This window comes from Mastigoproctus giganteus, chromosome 12, assembly GCF_048544385.1.
Source record: "Mastigoproctus giganteus isolate SK-2022 chromosome 12, ASM4854438v1, whole genome shotgun sequence".
Lineage (NCBI taxonomy): Eukaryota > Metazoa > Arthropoda > Arachnida > Uropygi > Thelyphonidae > Mastigoproctus > Mastigoproctus giganteus.
In genome coordinates this window covers 88090670-88115612 of record NC_143586.1, presented here as the reverse complement: position 1 = coordinate 88115612, position 24943 = coordinate 88090670, and the positions used below count along the sequence as shown (strand labels likewise).

General features: G+C 40.7%; 1 protein-coding gene across 1 annotated transcript in view; it reads left to right on the top strand.

Moving 5' to 3' along the window:
• The first annotated feature begins 14258 nt into the window (after nucleotides 1-14258).
• hpo (serine/threonine-protein kinase hippo) overlaps nucleotides 14259-24943 on the top strand; it is a 185335-nt gene continuing 174650 nt past the window's right edge. The window contains exon 1 of the mRNA XM_090386778.1: nucleotides 14259-14431. Within this exon, the coding sequence (XP_090242904.1) occupies nucleotides 14418-14431 (14 nt within the window). The 5' untranslated portion in view covers nucleotides 14259-14417. The remainder of the gene's footprint in view (nucleotides 14432-24943) is intronic.

Below are 24943 nucleotides of genomic sequence, written 5' to 3'. Positions count from 1 at the left end.
GATGGGGGAAACCCCTGGTGCCGTTTGACCCTAAACACACTTTACATTTTTTTGACTAACTCGTCTTGCCCAAATTCAAGCTGGACGATCAACCTGACTGCCATCAATATTTGGACGGGATCACTGTCCCATGAATGACTTAACACTGTTTTGGGCCTTCCTGATTTAGACCCTTCACTAATTCTGATATTATGCAGCTCTGCTGACGCAATGACTAAATGGACGGGAGCCCTGAACCCGCGTTGAGGCCCAACGTTGCCCCCGTGAAGGCAGACCAGGAAACACCAGTAGACTAAGGTTTATTCTGGCAGGTCCTGCCGCTTAATTTCCTGAGATTTCGGCGGCTAGGACCTTAAAAAAAAAAAAAGGGAATAATCGCGTAGTGGGGATAGCGTTAGGATATGATAGGCCAGAAATATTAATGGGCGAATGTAATTTAGATGAATGTAATTAAGGGGAAAGTGGGGGCGGGGAGGAAACAGGGGGACCATCTACTCCTTCTGCTGGGGAAAGTGAAGGAAAGGTGGGCCAGGCAAGGGCGCCGGCTCAGACCACCAACATGGCTTGTGTCATCAGTCAGCGGAAGATCACTCATTGGATAGTATCCCGACAAAAGTACCCAAGGGTCCAATATATTTAGTAGTCAGTCATGGGACTAGTACCGTCCATATCTCTTCATTTCTTGCTTCTTGTACTCACTACAGTTGAAGCTGTCTGCGGTGTTCTGTTTGCGGGCAGTTTATGCCGTTCGGGGGTTATGTTGGCATCAGATCCATGCCATGGTTTGCCATAGTTTATGCCGGGTAGACTTTTTACGGCTGCAGTTATGTTTGTGGAACATCCTAATTCTTGTAAAGAGATCTTGTGCGAACTGGGTGAAAGCATTGTAGGTGTCTTCTTCAGTTAGTAGGAGGTGCTCCTGGTCTTGTAATATTAGTTGGGTGTTGGTTATGAGTCGGCAGGGGAGGTTTTCATACAGTTGGCAGTCGTCGTACATCAGGTGTCCCCATGTTTCCCGTTGGCCGCAATGGCATAAGGGGGTGTAGCTAAGTCCGAATCCTTGGAGTTTGTCTCTTATAGCGCAGTGTCCAGTTAGCAGATAGGTAACAAGGAGTCCAGGAGAAAGCCAAGGTGGATAATTTGGGAATCCTTGTTGTATATTGGGTATAAATTTTCTAATAATTTCACCCTTGCTTGATCCTTGCCAGTGGTTTTGCCAAACCTGCTGAAGGTATATGGAGAAACGTTTGCGTTCTGATTTGGTGTCGTTGCAGGGTCCACAATGAAGTCCAAGTGGGTAGCTCCTCGTTTTGGAGAGTTGGTTTACTAGACCACGATAGGCAATCTCCAGGTCGAGGGGAGAGCCCCCATTAAGGCCTGGAGCGCATGTGTGCTTACAGTGTTGCAAGCTCTTGAGATTGTGAGTAGAATGTACGGCTGCGTGGTTTCCAATTTTCTTCTATTAACGGTGGTGTTGGCCTTTCGGTACCACACGCCGGCAGCGTACGTAATGGCAGGCAGCAAGACAGTTTTGTAGAATAATTTGAGGGTTTCCTTTGCAGGCCGCAGTCCCTGCGGACGACCCTCACAAGTAGGACAGAGTATCCACTAATCTTTCTTTGAATGTAGATCAGGTGGCGCGTAAATGAAAGGTGTTGGGTCCACTGTTGTTTTGTATATTTATCAATGTTATTGATGAAGGTATATCAGGCTTAGTGTAGAAGTTTGCAGATGATACAAAGGTTGGCAAGGTTGTTAATGACAGTAATGGCAGTGTTCTAATGCAACAGGATCTAGATAATTTGGGCAAATGGGCTAAGAAGTGGCAACTGAACTTTAACCTTTTTTTTTTTTTTTTTTTTTTGATTTGGTAGTTGTTGGCGCATCGGCTTCTGTGGCCATATTGCACCTCCCAAGGTTTTTGCAGTACTTTGATCCAAGCCCGAGGCGGGAATCGAACCCGCGACCTTTGGGTTGCCGGGCAGGTACTTTACCCACTCGGCTAGCCCGGTCGGCAACTTTAACCTTGACAAATGCAAAGTACTGCATATGGGTAGAAGTAACCCCAGAGAAACGTACCAACTGTGGGTACTACACTTAAAGTGGTAGAAAATGAAAAAGACCTGGGAGTAATTGTGCAGTCAGATATGAAGTTTTCTGAGCAATGCAGACAGGGCAGGTCATGGGGTTTTGTCAATGATATATAGGAATTTTGCTAGCAGGGAAAAGGAGGTGATTGTCCCTCTGTATAAGGCAATGGTCAGGCCACACCTTGAGTACTGCGTACAGGTCTGGAGGCCTAATTTTAAGAAGGATGTCGATTTGCTTGAGCGTGTACGGAGAAGGGTAACAAGATTGGTGAGGGGAATGAAGGGATCCTCTTACCAAGAGAGGCTAAAGTTCTGTAAATTGCAGTGGCTGGAGACTAGGCACCTGCGCGGTGATCTGATTGAGGTGTATAAGGCCTGGAAAGGGTTGAGCACGCTGAATTCTGATGGGATCCTTCCACTTGTTCAGATTACGACCCTAAGGGGGCATATATTCAAATTAAGAAAAGACAGATGTAGAATGGATCTGCGGAAATTTGCCATTAGCCAGCGGGTGGTTAATTGCTGGAACAAACTTCCATCTGTCGTTGTGGAAGTTGATTGGTTGAATAAATTTAAGGAGGAACTGGACAGGCATTTGGAGTGAATGGTGTGGTATTTTTTTTTTTTTTTTTTTATTTGGCTGATGCTGCATAAACTCATGTACTTGCTTTCTTGCATCATATGCCACTACTACTACAACTAATATTACTAATAATATGATACCGAGGAGTTTTAGTTCCGTTGTGAGCTTTATGGTAGTTCCATGAATTCTGATTTGAGGTCTCCTTATATCTTGGGTTCCTTTCGGTAGTATTGAACTGGTTTTGGTAGAGGATTTGAGGAGGTTATTATTGTCGGCCCACTCCTCTAGGACACTAATGGCATGGGTGCCTAAAGCTTCGAGCATGGCTCTGGAATCCTCCCTCAGTACCAGGACCAGGTCATCCGCACATACCTGGGATGTGACGTGGCCAAGGTCCCGGTTCAGAAAGCCGTCAAGGACCATATTCCAGAGGAGCGGTCCCAACACTGAGCCCTGGGGGCAGCCTCTGAAAATCTGTCTAGTAATGGAGCAGTTTGGTGCCTCAACGGCTCCGATCTGTTAGTGAGGTACGTCCTTATGCTTTGGAAGAGGTTTGCTGGGATGTCGGCCGAGGACGCTTGGGCCCCCACAAGGTGTCAATTGCCCTGGCAAAATCTATTGCTATTACCAGAAGGTATTTTGGTTAGTTGTCTCTGCAGTTCTAGTAATGTTTTTCACGGCGTCCTGGGTGGAGCAGCCCCGCCTGAAACCAAACTGATTTTGTGACGGGAGACCTGAAGCCGAGTAGTGATTTCAATTCGGTCTCTGAGAAGGTGTTCAAAGAGCTTACTTAACACAGAGAGAAGCGCTATTGGTCGGTATTACTGGGGGAGGTCCTGTTGCTTGTTTGGATTTTTGAGGATAAGGCGCAGCCTGGCAGCCCTCCAGGCTTGCGGAAAGTATCCCTCCTTGAGGCAGTGTTTAATGGGTTAAGTATCACCTCGGAAATGGTCTCGACGGCCTTCTTAACAATCTCGGGCTCCAACAGGTCGGCACCAGGTGATTTCTTGTTTCGTAGCTTCCTAGGGGCGATATCAAGTGCAGTTCTGGTGTGTGGCTCTTCCATGTTGGTGGTGGAATAGGTATCAAAATGATATTTGTTCCGGAGTAGATGGGGTGATGTGTCCTCGGAACATGCTGTGCAAAATATTGTTTTTTCACCTGCCACGTCTTGGTGTAAGTCCCTTGTGGCGTCCTTGTTGCGGGAATGACTTCTACCCTAGGGCATTTGTTTGTTGTAACTTTGTATAAGACCCCCCAGGGGTTGTCGTTACCCAGTGTAGAGACTAGTTGCTCTCAAGAGTGCTGCTTCCGCTAACTGATCAGGGCAGTATACTTGTTTCTTGATTCGCGATATTGCTCTCGGAGCTGGTCTAATTCTGCTGCAGGCCAGGAACGTCGTGATAGCTTTCTCCTTCTGTTAGCTTCATGTCTAAACACTATTGTAGATGCGCGCACCACCAGGGGACAGTCCCAGGAGTAGGATTTTTCCCTTTAATGCAGCTGTTTGCAGCCGTGGTGATCAGGCTCACTACAGCCGTGTGATGTTGATCAGGATTTAGTTCCTCTCTTTGAAGAGTTTCGGCTGTTTCGCTTAGCGTTGTCTGGAATAATGGGCAGTCCGCTCTCTGTATGGCATGTCTGTGTTGGGTTTGTCGAATAGGTTTTTGTCTGGCTATGGTGCGGTGGAGTTCGAAAGTTATACCCTATGGTCCGACGTAGTCCAGCATTTCCTAACCATCCACGCAGAGAGGTGGCCGACCAGAGTTCTTGAGGCCAATGTAATGTCGATCGTGGATTCCCACATCGTACTAGAAAAGATGGTATGGTTGTTTGGCTGGTTGAGAATGGTAAAAGAACTGTTTTCCAGGAAGTCCTCCAGGCATTGCCCATTTGTGGCACCTCGCCACTCTGTGGTTTCGCTAAACCACGCCGGGATCGACAATTGACGTCAGCACCCACAACGATCATAGCGTTCTGAAAATCAGTGAGAATATTCTGCAGGTACCTGATAGCTGGGAGGATGTCCTCCCCTGGGTGGCAGTACAGTGAAACTGCATATAACTCGCCAAGAGGAGTGATAATGTGGGCGCAAGCGGCCCATGATGTACAATAGCTGGGGATTTTAGTGACTGATGTACGGGTTCCTGACTATTATGCATGCCCAGGGGGGGGGGTCTCTCTGTTGTCCTGTACAATTTTGTAAGCCAGGGGTTATCATCTTACTTCCTTGCTGTGTACGTATGGCTCTTGGATAAGGAGAATGTCTAAATTTTCTTCATTTGCTTTTTTGGTAAGTTTTCCAGCTACTACTTTTGATCCCTGCGCGTTTTGTTTTGCAAAATTGACCTTTTGAGATTGAATGGTTTAAGGCGTATGGCCATTATCAATTCTCATTTCATATGCACCCTTTGCTTTGCAGTAGACAGGGCACTTCTTGTCCCTAAGTGACTGACATGACAAAACTCTCCAGGATTACCCTGGCATGTGTAGGAACCTTGGGCCATACACCAAATAAGTGATTATGTAGGGGAGGGAGATGTACAGGCAGCCGGGGAAGCAGATTAGCTGAAAAATATCAATAAGCTGGTAGCAAGGGGATGCAATATATAGGATGAATGAATGACAATGAAAGACAGAATGAATAGGTTGGGCACTGAGTGAACTAGGGATTATGGTAAAAGGGAATAAATGGCAGTTTTGGTGAAAGAAAGACTGACTTAGCATGAGGGAAAGAGAGAGTGAATGGGAATGACTGGAAGAGCAAATGTAATTGGCCGAAAGAATACAAAGTTAAAAATAACTTATACTACTTTTTATATACAGGGTATCTCAAAAATACACGGCATACCTTCAGGAATGAGTTCCTCATATTAAATAAAATATTTTATATCAATATAGTTCCGGAAATGCTTGGTTTCCGAGTTTTGAAGGTCTGTCTATGACACTTAACTGTTCACATCACCTTATAGTAATTGTTCAAAATGTCCACCTTCTGCCTGAATACAGGGCTCACATCGACGTCTCATGGACTCGCAAAGACGATGCCAAATTCCTGGCATGTTTCGTATTGCTTCACAACCTGCCACAATTCGATTGCTTAGATTTTCCACATCAGCTACTGGAGTCGAATACACCAATGACTTTAAATGGCCCCACAAGAAGAAATCTAGTGGATTTAAATCAGTGAGCGTGGAGGCCAGGCTATTGGTCCACTTCTACCTGACCACCCACCAGGAAACCTTCGATTCAGGCAATTGAGGGCTAGGTGCTGAAATGTGCGGGAACGCCATCGTGCATGAAGTGTGCTTGTTGACGAATGATCAGTGGCATGTCGTCCAAGAAATCAGGCATGCTGTTTTCCAGAAAGTTTCTGTATGCCTGCCCTGTGAGTTTGTTTGGAAGTACATGGGGCCCAAATAACTTATCACCAAAAACACCCGCCCAGATGTTGAGGCTGAACCCCTGTTGGTGATGTGATGGAAGAATTGCATGTGGGTTTTCCTCAGCCCATACTTGCTGACTGTGAAAGTTTTGGATTCCGTCTCGTGTGAACTGTGCTTCATCTGTGAATATCACTAAGGCATTAAAGTGAGGAGTTGTACCAGACTGCTGCAAGAACCACTGGTAGAACATTACTGGCGCAGGGTAATCTACTGGTGACAAGGCCTGTACCCGTTGCAGATGTTAAGGATACAGTTGGTGTTCTTGCAACACTCTCCAAATAGTTGAACGTTAACCAGCCAGTTGCATTACTATTCTGCGTGTGCTGATTCCAGGAGTGGCATGCACAAAATCCAAATTCTCCTCCTCTACTTCAGGAGTCGCAGATCTTGGTCGTTCTCTGTCGGCAGCAACAGGTGTAAAGATCCCTTGTTCACAAAGGCGACGATGGATACCTTCAATCGTTTTTCTGTCTGGATATCTTCGTTCTGGGAACCTTTCGTTTTACAAACGACGAGCCTCCAGAGCATTGCCGTCCGCCAAACCGTACATAAAGTGGATATCCGCTTGCTCCTGATTTGGGTACATGGTCGGAATGGACAACCACCAGGTTCTGTCAGTACCTTGTGATGAAGGAAATCGCCTGTGGGAGATAAGACATTCTGGTTAATAACTCGGGAACCAAGCATTACCGGAACTATGATGATATAAAATATTTTTATTGTCTACATATGAGGAACTCATTCCTGAAGTTATGCCGTGTATTTTTGGGGCACCCTGTATACTAACATTTACTAACCACACAAACACTATCACTGCATTCTCCCCTGGCCTGCACAAAACTTGTGGCAAGGCTTGCACCACAACTTGAAGAATAACAGTAAGTTGAGGTGCCCAGAGAGTGCAGTGCAGAAAGCAAGAGTCGAATAAATAAAATGAAGCTGGAAGAATGAATGAAAGTGTAAGTGTGCGAGAAAAAGAACAGAAACCATAAATGCTACAGTTAAGTACACACTAACCCTAGTTTTAATTAGTATTTAAATGTACATTACACATCATTTCATCCCTCCCTGGTGTGTGAGAAAAAGATGAATGAGTGTGATTGAAAAAAAAAAAATAAATAAATTTTTATTTATAATAAAAGATTATTATAAATAAATAAATTTATAAAAAAATATTATAATATTTATTTATTATAATAATTTTTATTTATTTATATAAAAAATAAAAATAATAAAAATATATATATATAAAACTTGGGGGAAAAATTATAAAATAAGAAAAAAGTAATAAAAAAAAAAAGAATGCAAGTAGAGTGAGAATGCAGATTATGAATGAAATAAATGTGTGTCTCTCCCACCCCTTCGCCTGGATGTTACCGCTGCCAGCTAACATATCCCACCCCCAGAGCGGGATGGGCAGCTTGACCTTCTTAGCGGATTCGACACTACATGGAAAAGACACCCGGTTCCCTTTAAAACCCCATCCCAAGGCAGGGGAGGGAAGAGACAGGTCTCTGTGTCCTCCCCTCCCTGCCTCTCCCCACACTTCGCCTGGTGGAGCTCGTCTCCACTGACTTCTTTGGGGATGCCTACTCTATCGTCTCTATTCTTCTATCTGTTTACCCCCAGTCTTCAGTCTCCCCCCCTCACTAAACCGACCGAGTACACCCCTTAACAATGCCGCCAAATACTAATCAACGTCTAAATTCTACCGGTTTCGTGTGAATCTCTAAGACAACTAACACTATTATCTTTTATCTAGTGTATAGCCTCAGGGTAATCTACTTGTCTAAATTTAATAACATCAAAATTTTGCTCGACTTATTAGGCCTTTTAACACATCTCTTTAGCTTTCAACCCCAACCAACGAATTCCTAACAGCAATCCCATTAAGCTTTAATGTCAAACGCGTAATTTCACTGAAATCCCAGAAAACTAGGTGGCAGGACCTGCCAGAGCAACTTCTTGTGATACTGGACACACCCGTCTAGCCTCTATGTGGCGAGGTATGGGCAACGTCGGACCCCACTAGGGGCCTGGCGGCCAATAAGCCGGACAAACAATGGGCACAACACATTACACTGCACAGACATGGCCCACACACTTTCAAGTCTCTGGCTTGACAGTGTACTGTCCTCAATACATCGAACACACGCGGAGATGGGAGAAATCCCAGGTGCCGTCTGACACGAACATGCCTTATGTATCGGGAGGGAGGTCAAACTCTGGAGATCTGAACGACAGCATTAGACGTCATGTGCTGATTATTCCAGTTGACATATTGTTCACCAAAACGGAGGACACATTGAACAATTCTAGCGCTGTTCAAGTGATTTGTATTGCCACAGCGCCGTATAGTGACAAACTTTGTAACTATTTTATTTTATTTTTTTCCAATAAATTGCGAGAGCATCCTTTATTGTAGCTATTGTACAAATTTCTCTTCAGTACGAGCCTTAGAACTCGCTGCAGAGCTCTCTACATAGGGATACTTTAATTTTAACAACCCTGTATATAGGTAGATGTAATCATTTACAGGAGACCATATTATCATAATTTGGTTTTTGATCACTGCCACGTAGTCGTCACTGATGGAAAAGGCCTGGGTTCAAATCCCGTCGATGACGCGAAGAACGTTAGTGGGATTTTTCACTCTGGGTTAGTGGCTAAGTTAGTCAGTCTCAATTATAGATAGCAAACCACAGAAACTGAAGTTTTTCGTCCAGTAAAACAGACAAATCAACCATAGAACACACGCAATTAACAGACATAAGGCACACAGCACGGCAGATGAATTTAATTTTTCGGGTGGCCTAAAAAAAATAATAGTTTGTTGCATGATGACTCAATTTGCTACAAAGTTTTTGCAAAATGGATGTTTGCCGATCTCTCCTCCTAAGAGTTCATACCGCCTCTTCCACAAGTGCTCAATTGCATTGAGATCTGATTTCTGAGGAGGCAACTGTAGGTGGAATTCTCTTGTGCTGCTGGAATTAATTCTGTACAATTCTAGTCATGGTGCATTATCCAGTTGGGCGTAGACTCATACATTACAGCTGCGAAAGGATGTGCCTGGTTGGAAACAAATTCCAGATAACTTATGAAAAATGTTAATCCATTGGTATCCAGGGAACCAGTGTGACACAGAAACATTTCCTAAACCAGTGATTCCCAAAGTGGGCGCTAGAAAACTCAAAGTGGCGCTCGAAAGCAAGGGGGCGGAAGACGGGATTTGGAAGGCAAGGGGACCCAAGGTTGCTCTAAAGGGGCAAAGAATACAAATCGATACCTCCTATGCAGGACCTGCCAGAGTGAACTATATACTAGTGAGTACCTGGTCTGCCTCCACGGGGCGAAAGTGGGACAACGTCGGGCCTCTGTAGGGGTCTGGCGGCTAAATGACCAGATGAACAACGGTACAAGGCATCACACATATACAAAGTCCATACACTTTTGAATCTCGATCTTTTCCAGTCAACTGGTTCACCCACAATGTAAACTACGCGGAGATGGGGGAAACCCCTGGTGCCGCTTGACCCTAAACACACTTTACACCTCCTACGCATAAAGTTATATGTCTGAAAAGCTGATTTTACAGTAGAGCTGTTTGGAGTTCAAATATAGAATCCTATTAACTTATTTAACTAATTTAATCATAACTAAATCATCATAAATTTATTTTGAAACAAAAAGATTACCATTAAACTTCACACAGATCTACTCTGAAATCAGCTTTTCAAGCATACGATTTCATGTGTAGGAGGTCTCAAAATAGCGCTTCTCGCATCGATGTAACATGGCGAGAGAACACGCAAGTCACAACCATATGAATTGAACAGACTAAACAAGACAAAACATGCGCGATATGGCAAGCGCTCGCCCACGTTCTGTCGAGTTCAGTGTTTCGTTCTTTGGACGACTAAACACGCACGATGTTAGCGCGATCGTGCATGTTCCGGCAAGTACAGTGCAGAATACTATAAATATAATCTTTCTTGAGGCTAGCCTTCAATCAATTGGTGCTCGTCTGCCGGGTTTCTATGTACAGACCTTGTGCCCTTTGATACTGTGCATGTGCTATTGCTATTACTACTACACCCTTTTGCAGAATTCTCCAAGTGGCGGTAGCAGCAATACATAGTGTGCTATGTATTGTTATTCGTTATTGGTATGATTACTCTACCCAGATCCAGACATTTCGTAAGTACATTTTTTTCTTTCTTTATAGAACTTTGGCATTAACTATTGAAGAGACTGATCAGTTCACTATGAAATTATTAGAGAAATTAGTGGTTGTTCGTAAAACTGGCGCCGGCGTTAAGCGTAAGTGATAGCGTTATCTTATTTAATAAATGATATATAAAATAAATAATAATACATATATCAATAATAATATATTTTTTACAGATATAACAATGGAAGAACCAAAGAAGAAATGTAGGCAGTATCGTATCAGATATTTCAAATATGGCTTCATTCTGTCACCTGCAAACAAGCTATTACCAAAGGAGATGAACTGAATTTGATTAAAACGAAGGCTGTTACAACTGCTTTTGTTTCAAAGCGTGTTCTGTTCAAACGCAACTTGGGACATGGAGAATTTTACCACTTTCCGAGTCTTTCAGCACTCAAGGAAATGACAGAAATACATGATTATGACATTCAAGTCTTCTGTCATCATTTTCGGATGTTATCATTTTCGGATGTCATCATTTTCGGAAAAGTCACATAAGGACTTTTCCGAACGATTTGAAGATATTCTCGCCATGAGGATTCAAGATTGGGTTGTGGACCCATTTTCAAGTGTTGAGGAAACAGTAATGCTTGATTGAATTAAAAACCAACGAAGAGTTGAAGATCAAATTTAAGAATGGGTACCATCATTTCTGGTTGCAGCAACAAATTACAAATCTTTATCCTAGATTATGGGCCTTTGTGAAAAAGTTCCTAATTGCGTTTCCAGCATCATGTTTAGTTCAATGTGGATTTAGTGCCGTTATGGACCTTTTGACGAAAAAGAGAAACCGACTAGAAATAGCAGAACGGGGCATTTAAGAATGCTACTTACTAATATTAGCATTAACATTAGTAGAGGCATATGATGCATAAAAGCAAGCTTATGCAGCATCAGCCAAAACAAAAAAACCCACTCCCATTTCACCACTCCGTTCGTTCGAAATACCTGTCCAGCTGAGCCTTAAATTTACTTAGGCTATCAACTTCCACCACAAGGGATGGAAGTCTGTTCCACCAACCAACTACTCGCTGGCTAAAGGCGAATTTCCGCAGATCTATCCTACATCTGTCTTTCCTCAATTTGAATTTATGCCCTCTCAGATGATTATTCTGAACAAGAGGAAGAATCCCATCGGCATTGAGCATACTGAAACCATTCAAGGCTTTATGCATCTCTATCAGATCACCTCACCGGTGGCCAGTCTCCAGACACTGTAATTTGCAAAACTTAAGCCTTTCTTCGTAAGAGCAATCCTTTGTTCCATTCACTAATCTTGTTGCCCTTCTCTGTACTCGTTCCAGCAGCTCTACATCCTTCTTGAAATGAGGCCTCCAGACCTGTATACAGTACTCAAGGTGTGGCCTGACCATTGCCTTATACAACGGAATAATCACTTCCTTGTCCTTGTCCCCGCTAGAAAAATTCCTGTATGTCATTCTGACAAGATACCATGATTTACACTTGCAGCCCGTCTGCACTTTTCAGAAAACTGCATATCTGCCTGCACAATTACCCCCAAGTCCTTTTCATTCTCTACCACTGTTAGTGTAGTACCACAGAGTTGATACGTTTCTTTGGGGTTACTGTTTCCCATATGTAGTACTGTACTTTACATTTGTCAATGTTAAACTTCATTTGCCACCTCTCAGCCCATCTGCTCAACCTTTCTAGATCCTGTTGCAGCAGCATAGCGTCAGTAGTGTCCTTAACAACCCTGCCAACCTTTGTATCGTCTGCAAACTTGGACATTAAGCTTGATATATACCATCATCAATATCATTTATAAATACAGAAAACAACAAGGGACCCAACACTGAACCCTAAGGGACTGCACTAATAACATTAGTCCACAACAAGGAAATATCTCGGATTCCCTCCAGTCACTACTGGCAGAATAGACTTAGCAAGATTATACACTAGCTGATCCGGAAGTCTCCTAGAGGGTTACCAATAGGTTCTGTCCGGTGTACTAACTAGCGGCCGGCCTGGGAACACCGTTTTACAGCTGTAACCTCGAAATGTTAGGAATATTGGATCTCGCCACGATGTTCATCATAACCTCAAAAGTCATCAATCATACTACATGATGGTAGAGATGGGGGAAGGATTGACCGGAAGTTAGCTCTGGAGACTAAACATGAGTTCCACCATTTCAAGCCTCCAATAAGCAAAGTCGTGGTATTGCAACCGTAATGAGAGTCATCTACCACCTAGTACTGCCTGGTAACACAGAGGAGCGGCATTCCTCCATGTGGTTTGGGCGCCACACCTCTACCCCTGCTTATGTTGGTTCACTCCTGGGTGGTCACCCAGTGTGCTTGTGCATGGAGATTATACCAAGGATTACTAACAGTCCCACCATCGTGAAGGTGCAACCAGAGGATTTGGCTGTCACAGACCGTCCGGACTTCGCCGATATTGGGTCCACTTGACTTGAGTGTCACTCGAATATCAGTTCCATCATCGTTTTAGACTCCCAGGTAGCAAGTACAGCTTGTCTGGCATATTTGAGAGAATGACAACCTCAAGGACGGAGGTTTGTTAAAGCCCACTGTAGCCATATGGTTTCTTTTCCTGATAGGATTTCAGTACTTTAAAAATGAAATTCATCTGCCGTGCTGTGTATCTTATGTCTGTTAATTATGTGTGTTCTATTGTCTAGTTGTCTGTTTTGCTGGACGAAAAACCCTGGTTTCTGTGGAAAAAACCTTGCTATCTGCGCCTGAGACCGACTAACTCAGCCGCGCAGTGAAAAAACCCATTAAAGTTCCTCGTTTCATTGAAGGGATTTGAACCTGGGCCTTTTCCGCCCGGTGTGGGGATGACGGTGACGATACCATTGTGCTACTCGCGGAGCCTTTTCAAAACTTTGTCGTACTGGGTTGTTATTAATGCGTTATACTTGGTTATTATTTAACTGACTGTAGCCCTTCTCTTATCCTGCTCAAGTTTTTTCGCTCCCCCCCCCCCCCCCTCCTTGGTCTCTTACATAAAGGAGCTGTTTTCCACCACAGTCATACTGGCCAGATTTATTTGGTTTTTGAGCCAGCCTCAAAAACCCCGAGTTGCAGTCATTTGGTGAAAACCCGATACAGTTGCAGTTTCCGAGATACCTATACCTCCTCCGACTACCGAGTCACGTTCAGAGTCATTTTAAGTCTTTTTGTCTTGCCCATTCTCGTGCTGAATTGCAGACATATAACATCCCCATTTCTCTCCCTACCTGCTTTATATCTCATGATACGAACACGTGATGCTGTCTCTGTAGGAGCGCGCTATTTCATGGAATGGGTAGGCGTATCCAATAAAGTGTCCGCTGCGTGTAAATGTGCTGTTACCTGCTTATAGTTCTGTGTTTCATTGGTTCGCGATTTACTATAAGGAGTGTAAAACTGGAATATTAACTAGTAGTTATTGGGTTTTTAGGAGCCTCGGCGACTAAGGCCATATTGCTCCGTGTATATTGTCTGTGGTCGGTTTTCTGTGTGCTGGACGAAAAACCCGAGTTTACGGGAGAAATTCATGCTATCCGCGCCTGATGCCAACTAAATTTCACAACTCGACGTTGTGAAAAAGGCCCATAAAAATTTCCCCCGTCAATCACGGGATTCGACATGTCTTTTCCACCCGGTGTGGGGAGGACGGTGATCCTACCAACCGTGCTACCCACGAGGGCTATTAAGTAGTCAATGTATATGAACTTTCTATATCCTTCTGTACTAAAACTATAATTAAATATTATGTTTATTGGAAAATATTAAAGTATTAATTTATTCCACAAACATTATGAGTAATACCATAAACAATTGAAAGAAAATGTTGTTCAAAATAACTCTAACAGTTTAGGTACAGATGGCGTGCTCTAAGTGTCTGTCGCTTACTGAAGATGGCAATAACTTCGATTTCGGAATTAGTACACGTGAGACAAAAATAAGAGATAATGTTGTTTGTTGTTAATTTTAAAAGCTGGATACTCTTATTACCAAAGATTAGATTAATGATGAAGTGATTGTGCTGTAAAGTGTTGATAATGAGATTATTTTGTTGTGTTGCATTACGCAATGTCGTCTAAAAGGTGAGCCGTATTCCGTTGTCGGTATTAGCGTAGTTATGATTTCTGTTGTTCGGAAACAATAACATTCAGCTGACAGCGCTACACCTGTATTGAAAATCATCCACAGCCTACTTTATTTATTTGCTGTTCGCCAGTAAGCGCAAATATTCATTTATATATAAGTTAACTCTGAAGCTTAACTTCAGTATAAATTATTTGCAGTGTGGTTTATTTTTGGCTAACAATTCTGTACATCCGGTCTTGGTCTTTGCTTATATCCAGCCTTATCGTTTATTTAACAGTAGGTAATCACAGCTTAGGAATAAACATAACGCCTTTTCCTGTTTAGTAAGCCAGTAATGTTTCTGTGTAAGGAAGATTAAAAATAAAAATCGAAATAAATTCAATCAATGTCACTTAATTATATTTACATATTCATGTCGGAATTTTATATTTAAAGAATATATCTGAAGATAAATTGCTAGTTGAAAACTGCCCATGCCATTTATAACAACATTTAGGAACCCATTAACTTTATATACATGGTATTAAAAACATTCATCTCTTTTTATTTATCGCATCATCGGATAGATTAATAAAAGGCTGAAAAGGAAACTGGGAAAATCGCTAAGGTTGGTATGGGAATGTGCATAGTAAACTGAAAAGTTTCAATTGTTTATATAAAATTTGCAAGTAGAAATTACAATTATACATATTAAATGCTACACTGTTGCATTAAAAAAATATATTTTGGAAAGAATTTTTAAAAATACACAATGCTTTCTGAATCTGTTGGGTTTTTTTTTAATGAAAATGCAGTATTAGAACCAATAGTACTTAGTACTGTGGGTGGGTTGAGAAGATGATAGAATATACTTGTTGACATTAGAAAATATGCATACTAACCAGTGTATATTTATGTTAAATATACTTAAATATACAGTGGTTAAGTTATGTTTTCTGTGCAGTTCATGCTTTTGGAGGATGCTAAATTTGCGAAATAAATTTGGTGCTTGCCCATTATTCTCCCACCAGTGTAACTTACAAGAAGTCTAACCTAAGCATACCATTGTATATTTATGTAAAATAAATATATTTAAATATATACTGCTGAAGTTATATTAGGTTAGGCTTACACTGGTGGGAGGCTAATAGACAAGTACCATAAAATCTAATAAAAATAAATTCTCTGACAATTGAATGATTTCAGCCACATGAGACAGCTAGCCCACAGCTCCTTGTGAGCTATTTAGGTTTTTTGGCCCTGTGCGTTTATGAATAGATGTGTGTGTGTGCGCACGCCTAGAGCTCTTTAATATTTGAGATCCCAACCCAAAAAATTTTATTAGCACATGACCAGTGGTGCATTTATTGGCAGTAGTTTCTAGATTTCACCTTGATTGTCCACTAATAAGAAGAGTGAGTACATCTGTATATACTATAACCTTAGTAACGAATGGCCCTGGTGTACTGGGGTCCATGGTTGAGAGAACAAATATAGATATGTATAATTATAACCCAGTTTAATGTAATAATAAAATACTAATAAGTAACAGGCAGTAGCTTTCGAGACTAACAAGTCTCTTTATCAACTGAAATTCAAATACAAATACAATGGATAAGTGCAATGAGCTGAGTGAGGCACGTTATTCATGTGCTATTGTTGTTGCACGGACGTGCGCTGTTTTTTACCCCACTGATCATCTAGCATTGAAATGGTTGTCTCTAGGATGGGGTGTAGACGTATGCCTTTGTGGCAGTTTATTGCCTTTGGATTGTTTAATATGTTAAGTGACTCTAGCCATAGGCAGTGGTGAAAGTGTCTACTATTTCAGTCACCTTTGAAATATAGATATTAAACGCTACACTGTTTCATTAAAAAGAATATTTTGGAAACCATTTTTAAAAATACACAATGCTTTCTGAATCTGTTGGGGTTTTTTTTAATGAAAACCTGAAATGCAGTATTAGAACCAGTAGTACTTAGTACTGTGGGTGGGTTGAGAAGATGATAGAAGATACGTGTTGACATTAGAAAATGTCAACTATGTAATATGTATTAAATACTTGTTGTATGTAATATGTATAACCTTAACTCTATCAAAGGATCTTGAAATGACAAGGGATCCAAAATCCCATGGCACCTACTGCCCAACTGGTCTAAATGTGTCATTGTCAGCCCACACAATAGGAAAATTAACCTGTGAATTTACACACACACACACACACACACACACACACACACACACACACACACACACACACACACACACACAGTTTCACAGATGTAAAATGCGTTAGTAATAAGATAATTTCCATTTTTACTATGCAGGCAAACATTTCACATCTTTATTGTAATCTGTTTTATTAATGCTGAAATTCAGGTGTGACAGTTAACAATGGTCTGTACATTTTCTGTTGCAGTATGACCTTGTAACGGGCTCAACCATGCAATATGCTTGCCCCATCACTGTTTGTCTCCCCTCCTCCAGGATAACAGCTGAATACTTAAAGATCCCAGCTAGTACCATACAGACTGACAAAAAGTAGCTGAAGTATGCTGGACCAAATTCACCCAAATAAGCTAACATTAGTTTGATTTTTATGCTGTCCACTGACATTTTCTATTACACGTTAAAATAATAAATATTGTAGAAAATTCAGTCCAAGCTCTATATAATGACCCCTCAGGGGAAATACGGTCGCTATGTCGGAAGGACATTATATCGATTGTTCATAAAATTAGCAATAAAATAAGAAAATGCTTGAACATTTAATATAATTTTACTAATACAGGTAACCCTTGTATAACACGGTAGTTTGGCTGCTACAAAATCTTGTGTAATGTGAAACCATGTAATACGAGACTAAGAACCAGTACAAAAAGGGGGGTTGTGTTCCAAAAGCTAACAAAAATACACCTTTTTTTTTTATATATAACTATTGGAAACTTAATTTTTATAGTAGTAATAACTTAATATTTTAACTTTATTTTTATAATAGTAGTAACTTAAATAGTAATAACTGAACAAACATCTTACCTTACAAACTGTGAGACTTATATATGAGATAATGTATGTTAATTTAATTTTCTTCCTCTTCATCGCTGCTAAGCACAATCTCCTCTGCAGCATCTAGATTTTGTTTACCTTCTGCTCTCTTTAAAAGTTGCGATCTGCACTCTTTGAAGTCACAATTATTTTTTATTGTCTCAAACAAGCACAAGTTCAATAGTACAGAACCTAACCCAGGGATCTCCCAACAAAAGTGGACCCCCACTTTAAATGATACGTGAAAATCGGAAGAATATTTTCCAGTTAACAAAATAAAAAAAAAAAATTTATGCTTACATACATAGCTTAATTAATACTTACTGTAATATGTACATACTAAGTTATATTTCTGTTCACTGCCTTTTTTTTTTTTTTTTTTGGTTGTAAAACGTTTTTTCTTTTATAAAAACCCCAAACACGAAAGGCATCAAAACCTATACCACTTAGTACCGTGCATGGGTTGAAGGAGAAGTATGGGGGGAGGGATGCCGGAAACTTTGCTCTAGAGACTAAACATGGGTTTCACAACTTTAAGCCTCCAATAAGCAAAGTGGTGGTATTTCACCGGTTGATGAAAGTCATCTACCACCTACATAAAACAGCAAAAATAATAAGCAATTAATAACGAAAAACCCGGCATGCACAAGTTGCAACAAACGTGATACTTACAAGTGAGGTACAAAATAATGAGTTTCTGAAAATTTATTTATGATTATTAGCCATATGGTGCAAGGAAGCCTGAGGCTAATGCTGCACCAGCCAAAAAAAAAAAAAAAAATTCCCATGTTACCCTGAGAGAGAGAGAGAGAGAAAGGAGGATGAGGAAAGCAAGAAAGAGAAGAATGATGATATCTAGCTCAGGACCCTGGGTTTGACAAGCCCATACTCACCAGGTGGAGCCCCTATGTTTTTTATATGATTGAATACAGTATTTGATGGAAGGGGAAACACATTTCACCATAATACTGTGAAAACTTACAGAATTCCAGCTATCAGTACTATAGCAAATGCAAGAAGATTGAGTTTACTACCCATTTATAATTGATTATACTAACAGAAAAGAACAATAAACTGGAAACTGCAAATTGTTTTATGGTAGTGACCTCCAGAAATGTGCTTTAGAAAAATACCATGAAGGCAATAACAACTAGCGAGTCACAACCCTTGATCCTTGAGGTTGTCACAGACATTCTCTCAGATATGCCAGAGAAGCTGTACTTGCTACCTGGGAGTCTAAAACGCTGATGGAACTGACATTTGGGTGACACTCAAGTCAAGTGGACCCAATTTCGGCAAAGTCCAGACGGTCTGTGACAGCCAAATCCTCTGCTTGCACCTTCACGATGGTGAGACTGTTAGTAATCCTGGGTATAACCTCCATGCACTAGTACATGGTGGGTGACCACCCAGGTGTGAACCAACGTAAGCAGGGGTCGAGGTGTGGTACCTACACCACATGGAGTAATGCCACCCCTCTATGTTACCAGGCAGTACTAGGTGGTAGATGATTCTCATCAACCGGTGAAATACCACCACTTTGCTTATTGGAGGCTTGAAGTGGTGAAACCCATGTTTAGTCTCTAGAGCTAAGTTCCGGTCAACCCTTCCCTATCTCTTCCATCGTGCAGTATGATTGATGACTTTTGAGGTCATGATGAACATCATGGCGAGATCCAATATTCTTTACATTTCGAGGGTACAACTCTAAAACGGTGTTCGCAGGCTGGCCGCTAGTTAGTACACCGGACCAAACTTATTGGTAACTCTCTAGGAGGCTTCCGGATCAGCTAGTGTATAATCTTGCTACCTCTACTCTGCCAGATAGTGACTGGGGGGGAGTCCGAGTAGTGTGTATGCGGGGAGCATTGTCGAGGCCACGTTATGTCAAGGATCTGGGTATATTCTTACCACCTGTACGCCATATCCAAAAATTTCATTACTTCATACAGCACGTCCCACCCACTTTTTCTTACTATTGAATACACCATGAATTGTCAAACTAATAGAGCAAGCTTATCTGCGAAAAGATCTAAACCTCCCAAACACTTACTAATTCATTTCACAAATATACGTGGTCTCAATTCTAATCTCAACGATGTCCATTTCCACTTGCAGTCTGCCAAACCCCATGTACTTTTTCTGACTTTCTAACTTTTTCTGACTCAGTTATCGGTTGATTCAACTACTGCTCATCTCGGATGCCCAAATTATTCGCTTCTCCTCTCTTTGATCTTCTCTGGCTTAAAATCTCTCTACCTCATTGTGTAAAATTCATCTGTTGTCTCTACCGTTCCCCCAACTCCACTAATCACTTGGAGCTCTTTGACTTCCTCTCTTTGCAACTTGACTTTCTCCAGTCGAACTTTCCTAAGAGTGTGGTAATTTTCCTTGGTGATTTTAATGTTCACAACTCCAGCTGGCTTCTGTTTTCTAGTCACACCGACCCAGCAGGTCGAGATGCGCCGACTTTTGCAATTACTAATGACCTATCACAGATTGTTCATTTACCTACAAGAATACCGGACAATCCTAATCATACAGCCAATACGCTTGATCTTTTTCTCACAAACAACCCTTCTAAGTATATGGTCGAAGTGAGAGGTCATTTAGGCACTTCAGATCACAACTTCGTGATCGTCTCTTCTCCAATGGAACCTTTATCTCATGGCTATTCCCAACCTCGTGTTGTTTGGCATTACAAGAATGCAAAATGGGATGACCTGCGAGACTTCTTTTCTTCTTTTCCTTGGTCGGACTACTGTTTCAAAACTTCTGATGTCAACGTTTGCTCAGATTGTGTCAGTGAAATTATTCTTGCAGGAATGGAATCCTTTATCCCACACTCAACTTTAAAATCTCGTCCTTTATCCAAACCTTGGTTTTCCAATAAATGTGCTAAGTCTGTTCAAGAGAAGAATGTTGCATATCGTAATTGGCTTGCTTCTAATTCTTCCGTTTCATTTTCTACCTACACCAAAGCTCGCAACAATTGTAAAGCAGTTATTAATCAGTCCAAACTAGAGTTTGAACAGGCTAAGAGTAGAAAACTTCTTCTTGCCCTAATGGTAGCTGAGCATTCTGTCCCTTTCCAAAGCTGTTGGCTGCAATTTTTGCTCATCTCTGCTTCCACCTCTGTCCAAACCATATGGTTCTGTTGTCACTTCAGCCAAGGATAAAGCTGACCTGCTAGCATCCCATTTTTCTTCCAGCTCACGTATTAATGATCTTTGTAAAACACCTCCCACCATTCCCAACACGCTCCATTCAATGCCTCCTGTGGTCTTCCGTCAAAAGGATATCAGAAGGATTTTGATGAATCTTGATGCTAAGAAAGCTCCACGTCCTGATGGTATTTCTCCACTTGTTCTCATAACCTGTGCTCCTGAACTTACTCCTATTCTTTGCCGCCTCTTTTCACTTTCTTATTCCAAAGGTATTTTTCCTTCTTGGAAATTTGCTCATATCCAGCCAGTTCCTAAAAAGGGTGACAAATCCCTCCCATCCAATTATCGTCCCATTGCAATTACTTCTACTCTTTCAAAAGTAATGGAGAAATCAATTAACTGCCAACTATTAAACTACCTAGAAACCTTCCGTCTGATCAACGATCGCCAGTATGGATTCCGTGAATGTCGATCCACTTGTGATATTCTGGCTTATGTTACCCATTTATGGACTAATTCAATGGAAAGGTTCGGTGAAACACAAGTAGTTGCTCTTGACATCTCAAAGGCTTTCGATCATGTTTGGTATAAAGGTCTTCCAAACAAGCTTCCATCTTATGGTTTGCCAACTGTTTTTAGTAATTGGTTATCCAGTTTTCTCTCTAATCGCTCACTGAGTGTGATGGTAGATGGCTCTCTGTCTTCTAACTTCTCCACTAATGCCGGTGTTTTCCTCTTGTATATTAATGACCTTCTTCCATTGACTGGAAATCCTATCCATAGTTTTGCCGATGATAGCACATTGCATTCCACTTTCCATTTTGAGAAACCTTGTCCTGTTCAATCAGCTTCAACTTCTCGAAAATCTGCTAACAATTCCTTAAATGCCGATCTTCAGGTAATTCTCCAGTGAGGCAAAGACAACTTAGTTGATTTCAACCCTTCTAAAACTCAGCCTTGTCTTATATCTCGCAAAAAGGATTCTTCTGCTCGTATGCTTATCTTTAGTGACACTCCGATTTCTAGGCAAAATGATATATCTCATTTGGGGATTACCCTGACTTCTAATCTCTCTTGGCACAAGCACATTACAAATATTGCTTCCTCTACATCTAAAAAACTTTTTCTCTTTTGCTCTCGGCGTTACTTTTCTTCCAAACAGCTGTTCACTCTGTATAAATCGCAAATCCACCCTGCCATGGAATATTGTTCTCACATCTGGGGTGGTGCCCCCAAAACCTCTCTCAGGCTTCTTGATTCCATTCAGAAGAGGGCAGTTAGGTTAATTAATGATTCATCTCTAACAGAGTCTCTCCACTCGCCCTCGGGCTTCCTTGCACCATATAGCTAATAATAATAATAATAATAATAATTTCCCATAAAACACGAAACTGTGTTGTAGACGTACTGTGTTGTGCGAGGATTGCCACAATTTATCAGTCATGTTAGAGCGAAACCGTGTTGGAGAAGTACCGTTATGCGGGGGTTGCCTGTACGATATAGTATAATCTTATTTATAATGTATACTACAGTATTAAACAAAATTGTGATTATAAATTTTACATTGATTGTAGATTGCAGTAAGATTACAATTAAATTGTAAATTTCACTGTGTAAGCTACATACCTGTCAAGACCTAACATGAGAATTGTTTCATACTTTAAAATCTACAAAACAGATTGTTCCAATGGTAGAGCATGTTTTAAAAGAGAATTATGAAGGTGTGTGATAACAATTATTTCACTTTTGCAGTGAGGCTGCGCTTGAAAAAGTTGAAAAACACCTTCATAATTCTCCTTGAACCCCTTCATAATTCTTTTTGAACCATAATTCTGTGAACATTGCTGGAAAAGGCACGCACACACACATACTGAGCACCTGTTGTCTTCGCCTTATCCATCCGTCTGTAAGTAACAGAGAAACTCCCCAATAGATGGATTTTATCCATTGGGGAGTTTCTTCCCAATGGATAAAATTAATAGATTATACATAATTTCCATACAGTATTATTAGCTTTAGACAGTCCATGTAAGCTTCATGAACTTGATTTTCTTCTGGAGAGATACATACATAGAGAGGAAAAATTGATTTAAAAAAAAATAGACTAATATTTTAGGAGAGTAATAAGTATTATACAGTTGTAAATAAACTAAGTGGCTAAATTAAAAAAAAAACATAAACCTGCAGAATTTTGTGTTGTGTAAAGTTATAGTGTCAGTAATAATTGATAAGGAGATAACTTTAATTTTCATTTCTATTAATGAAAGAAAATGAAAAAAATAATAATAATAATTTAAGAAAAAAAATCAAATCCACCTGAAATGTAAAGCAGCATAAATTAGCTAACTTGTTTATGTTTACCTTCAGTTTCTATTCCACTTTCCTCTCAGTTATCACAAAATCATTTAGCTCTGTTAAAAGTTTGATAAACTGGCATCCCCTTTCTTAAAGAATTCCTCATATGTGAATGTAGATGCAAAATACCTATTAAGTTTGTCAGGAACCCAAGCAGGATCAGCAACAGTTAAACCAATCACATCTACTGGACCAATGTGATTCATCCTCTTTTTTTATTGTTGAAATAAGCACAGGAGTCTTTGCTACTTTTCTTTGAATTATTTGCCAGACTTCTTGTAATCTGCCTTAGCTTGCTAACCTCCTTGTGACTTGGTTGCAGACTAGTCTGTAGGTTTCTGTATCACCTGATAATTTATATGCATCCCATGCATTTTTTTTTCTGTCATGAGTCTCATCAGTACATCTGAAATCCATTTAGGTCTAAGAATTGAACAGAATCTCCTGATTGGTTTTAAAAGCCTAGTAGCTTCTATGATTACTTCCCAGATTGCTTCTCATTTGGAATTTGTTGTTGGTGCCATCAACAGTTGAGCCCACTGCATAGAATTTAAAAACTGTGTGAGACCCAGACTGTGGTTAAACTTATTGTGCTTACACGTTGGCAAGCGAGTAAGCACATGACAAGTATTTCAGGGTACATCCACATTGCCAAGGGAGCAACAAGTTGTGAATTCTCAGAACCTGAGTGGTCAATTCTGAAAAATTTTCGTGATACAATTTTAGAACAATAAATCATATTCACCTATTAAAGAATGTATTTCTTAATGTATTTGTAATAAACGGAAATTTATTATGTATTTATTTTGGTCCCTACTTTTTGCACACAACAACTGATTTCTAATTTTAAATTTGGCTAGAAAAAAATGAGCATATTGAAATTTCATTAAAATTGGAGAAATAGAATATGCAAACTTATTCTCAGAATAAGTTTGCATATTCTGTTTTATTTGTGATGAATCCTGGGCTCTCAGAAATTTATGAATCCTGGGCTCATAAAAACATTCAGAGAAAAGGATCCTAAACTCGTGGCTTATTTCCACATGCTCTCCAATAAACTAATCCCTAAAAGTATTAATTGAACATTCTAGACACTCGTTTGTTAGGGTGAAACAAGAAATTCATATTGTATTAATAATAAAATATAGGATATATTTTACTATTAAATACTACTACTACTCTGTCTGTGTCTGCTTTATATGACATCTCGTCACCTTGTCGTTCCCATTTTCCAAAGTCGCCAGACTTGGACTTCTTAAAATTTCAAATTTCTCTCTCTCATAGCTGATATTGCACCCTCCTTCCATGATTTTCTAGGGCGTCCTCGTCTTTTCTTCCCTTGTGGTATCCACTCATAAAATTTTAGGCCATCTCTCTCTCCATTCATGCGTAGAAGATGTCCAAATCATCTCTGCCTCCTATTTTCAATTTTCTCTATAATATCTTCATCTGCATGTAAACACCTAATTTCCTCATTCGTAGGCGCCTCCGTAGCCAGGTGGGAAGGAGCAGCAGTGCGTAGCACACGCTTCTCAATTGGACCAGGGTTCGAGCCTGTCACCACCAAATACGGAGGATGCGGAAAGGTCAGGGAATGACCACCGCATATCCCGGAGCAATATGGCCTTAGTTGCTAATGCTCCTAAAATCCAAATACCAAACCAAAACCATCCTCATTCGTAACCCGCTCAAGCTTGGAAACTCTTGCACTTCAACGAAGGTAGTCCATTTATAGGTCCCTAAGCTTCTTTTTGTCACCCTCTTTCAGTGTCCACACATCACATCTGTAGCAAAGTACCGATTCCACTAATGACTGTCTGATATGTTTTTTGTTTTAAGGGAGATATTGTCCCACCAGATAGTATTGAGGGTACAAAGAATCTTCCTACTTTTGATGAATTTGTGTGCTAACTTCCCCTTTCTCTGGTCCTTCCTTAGTTATAACACAGCCAAGATACTGA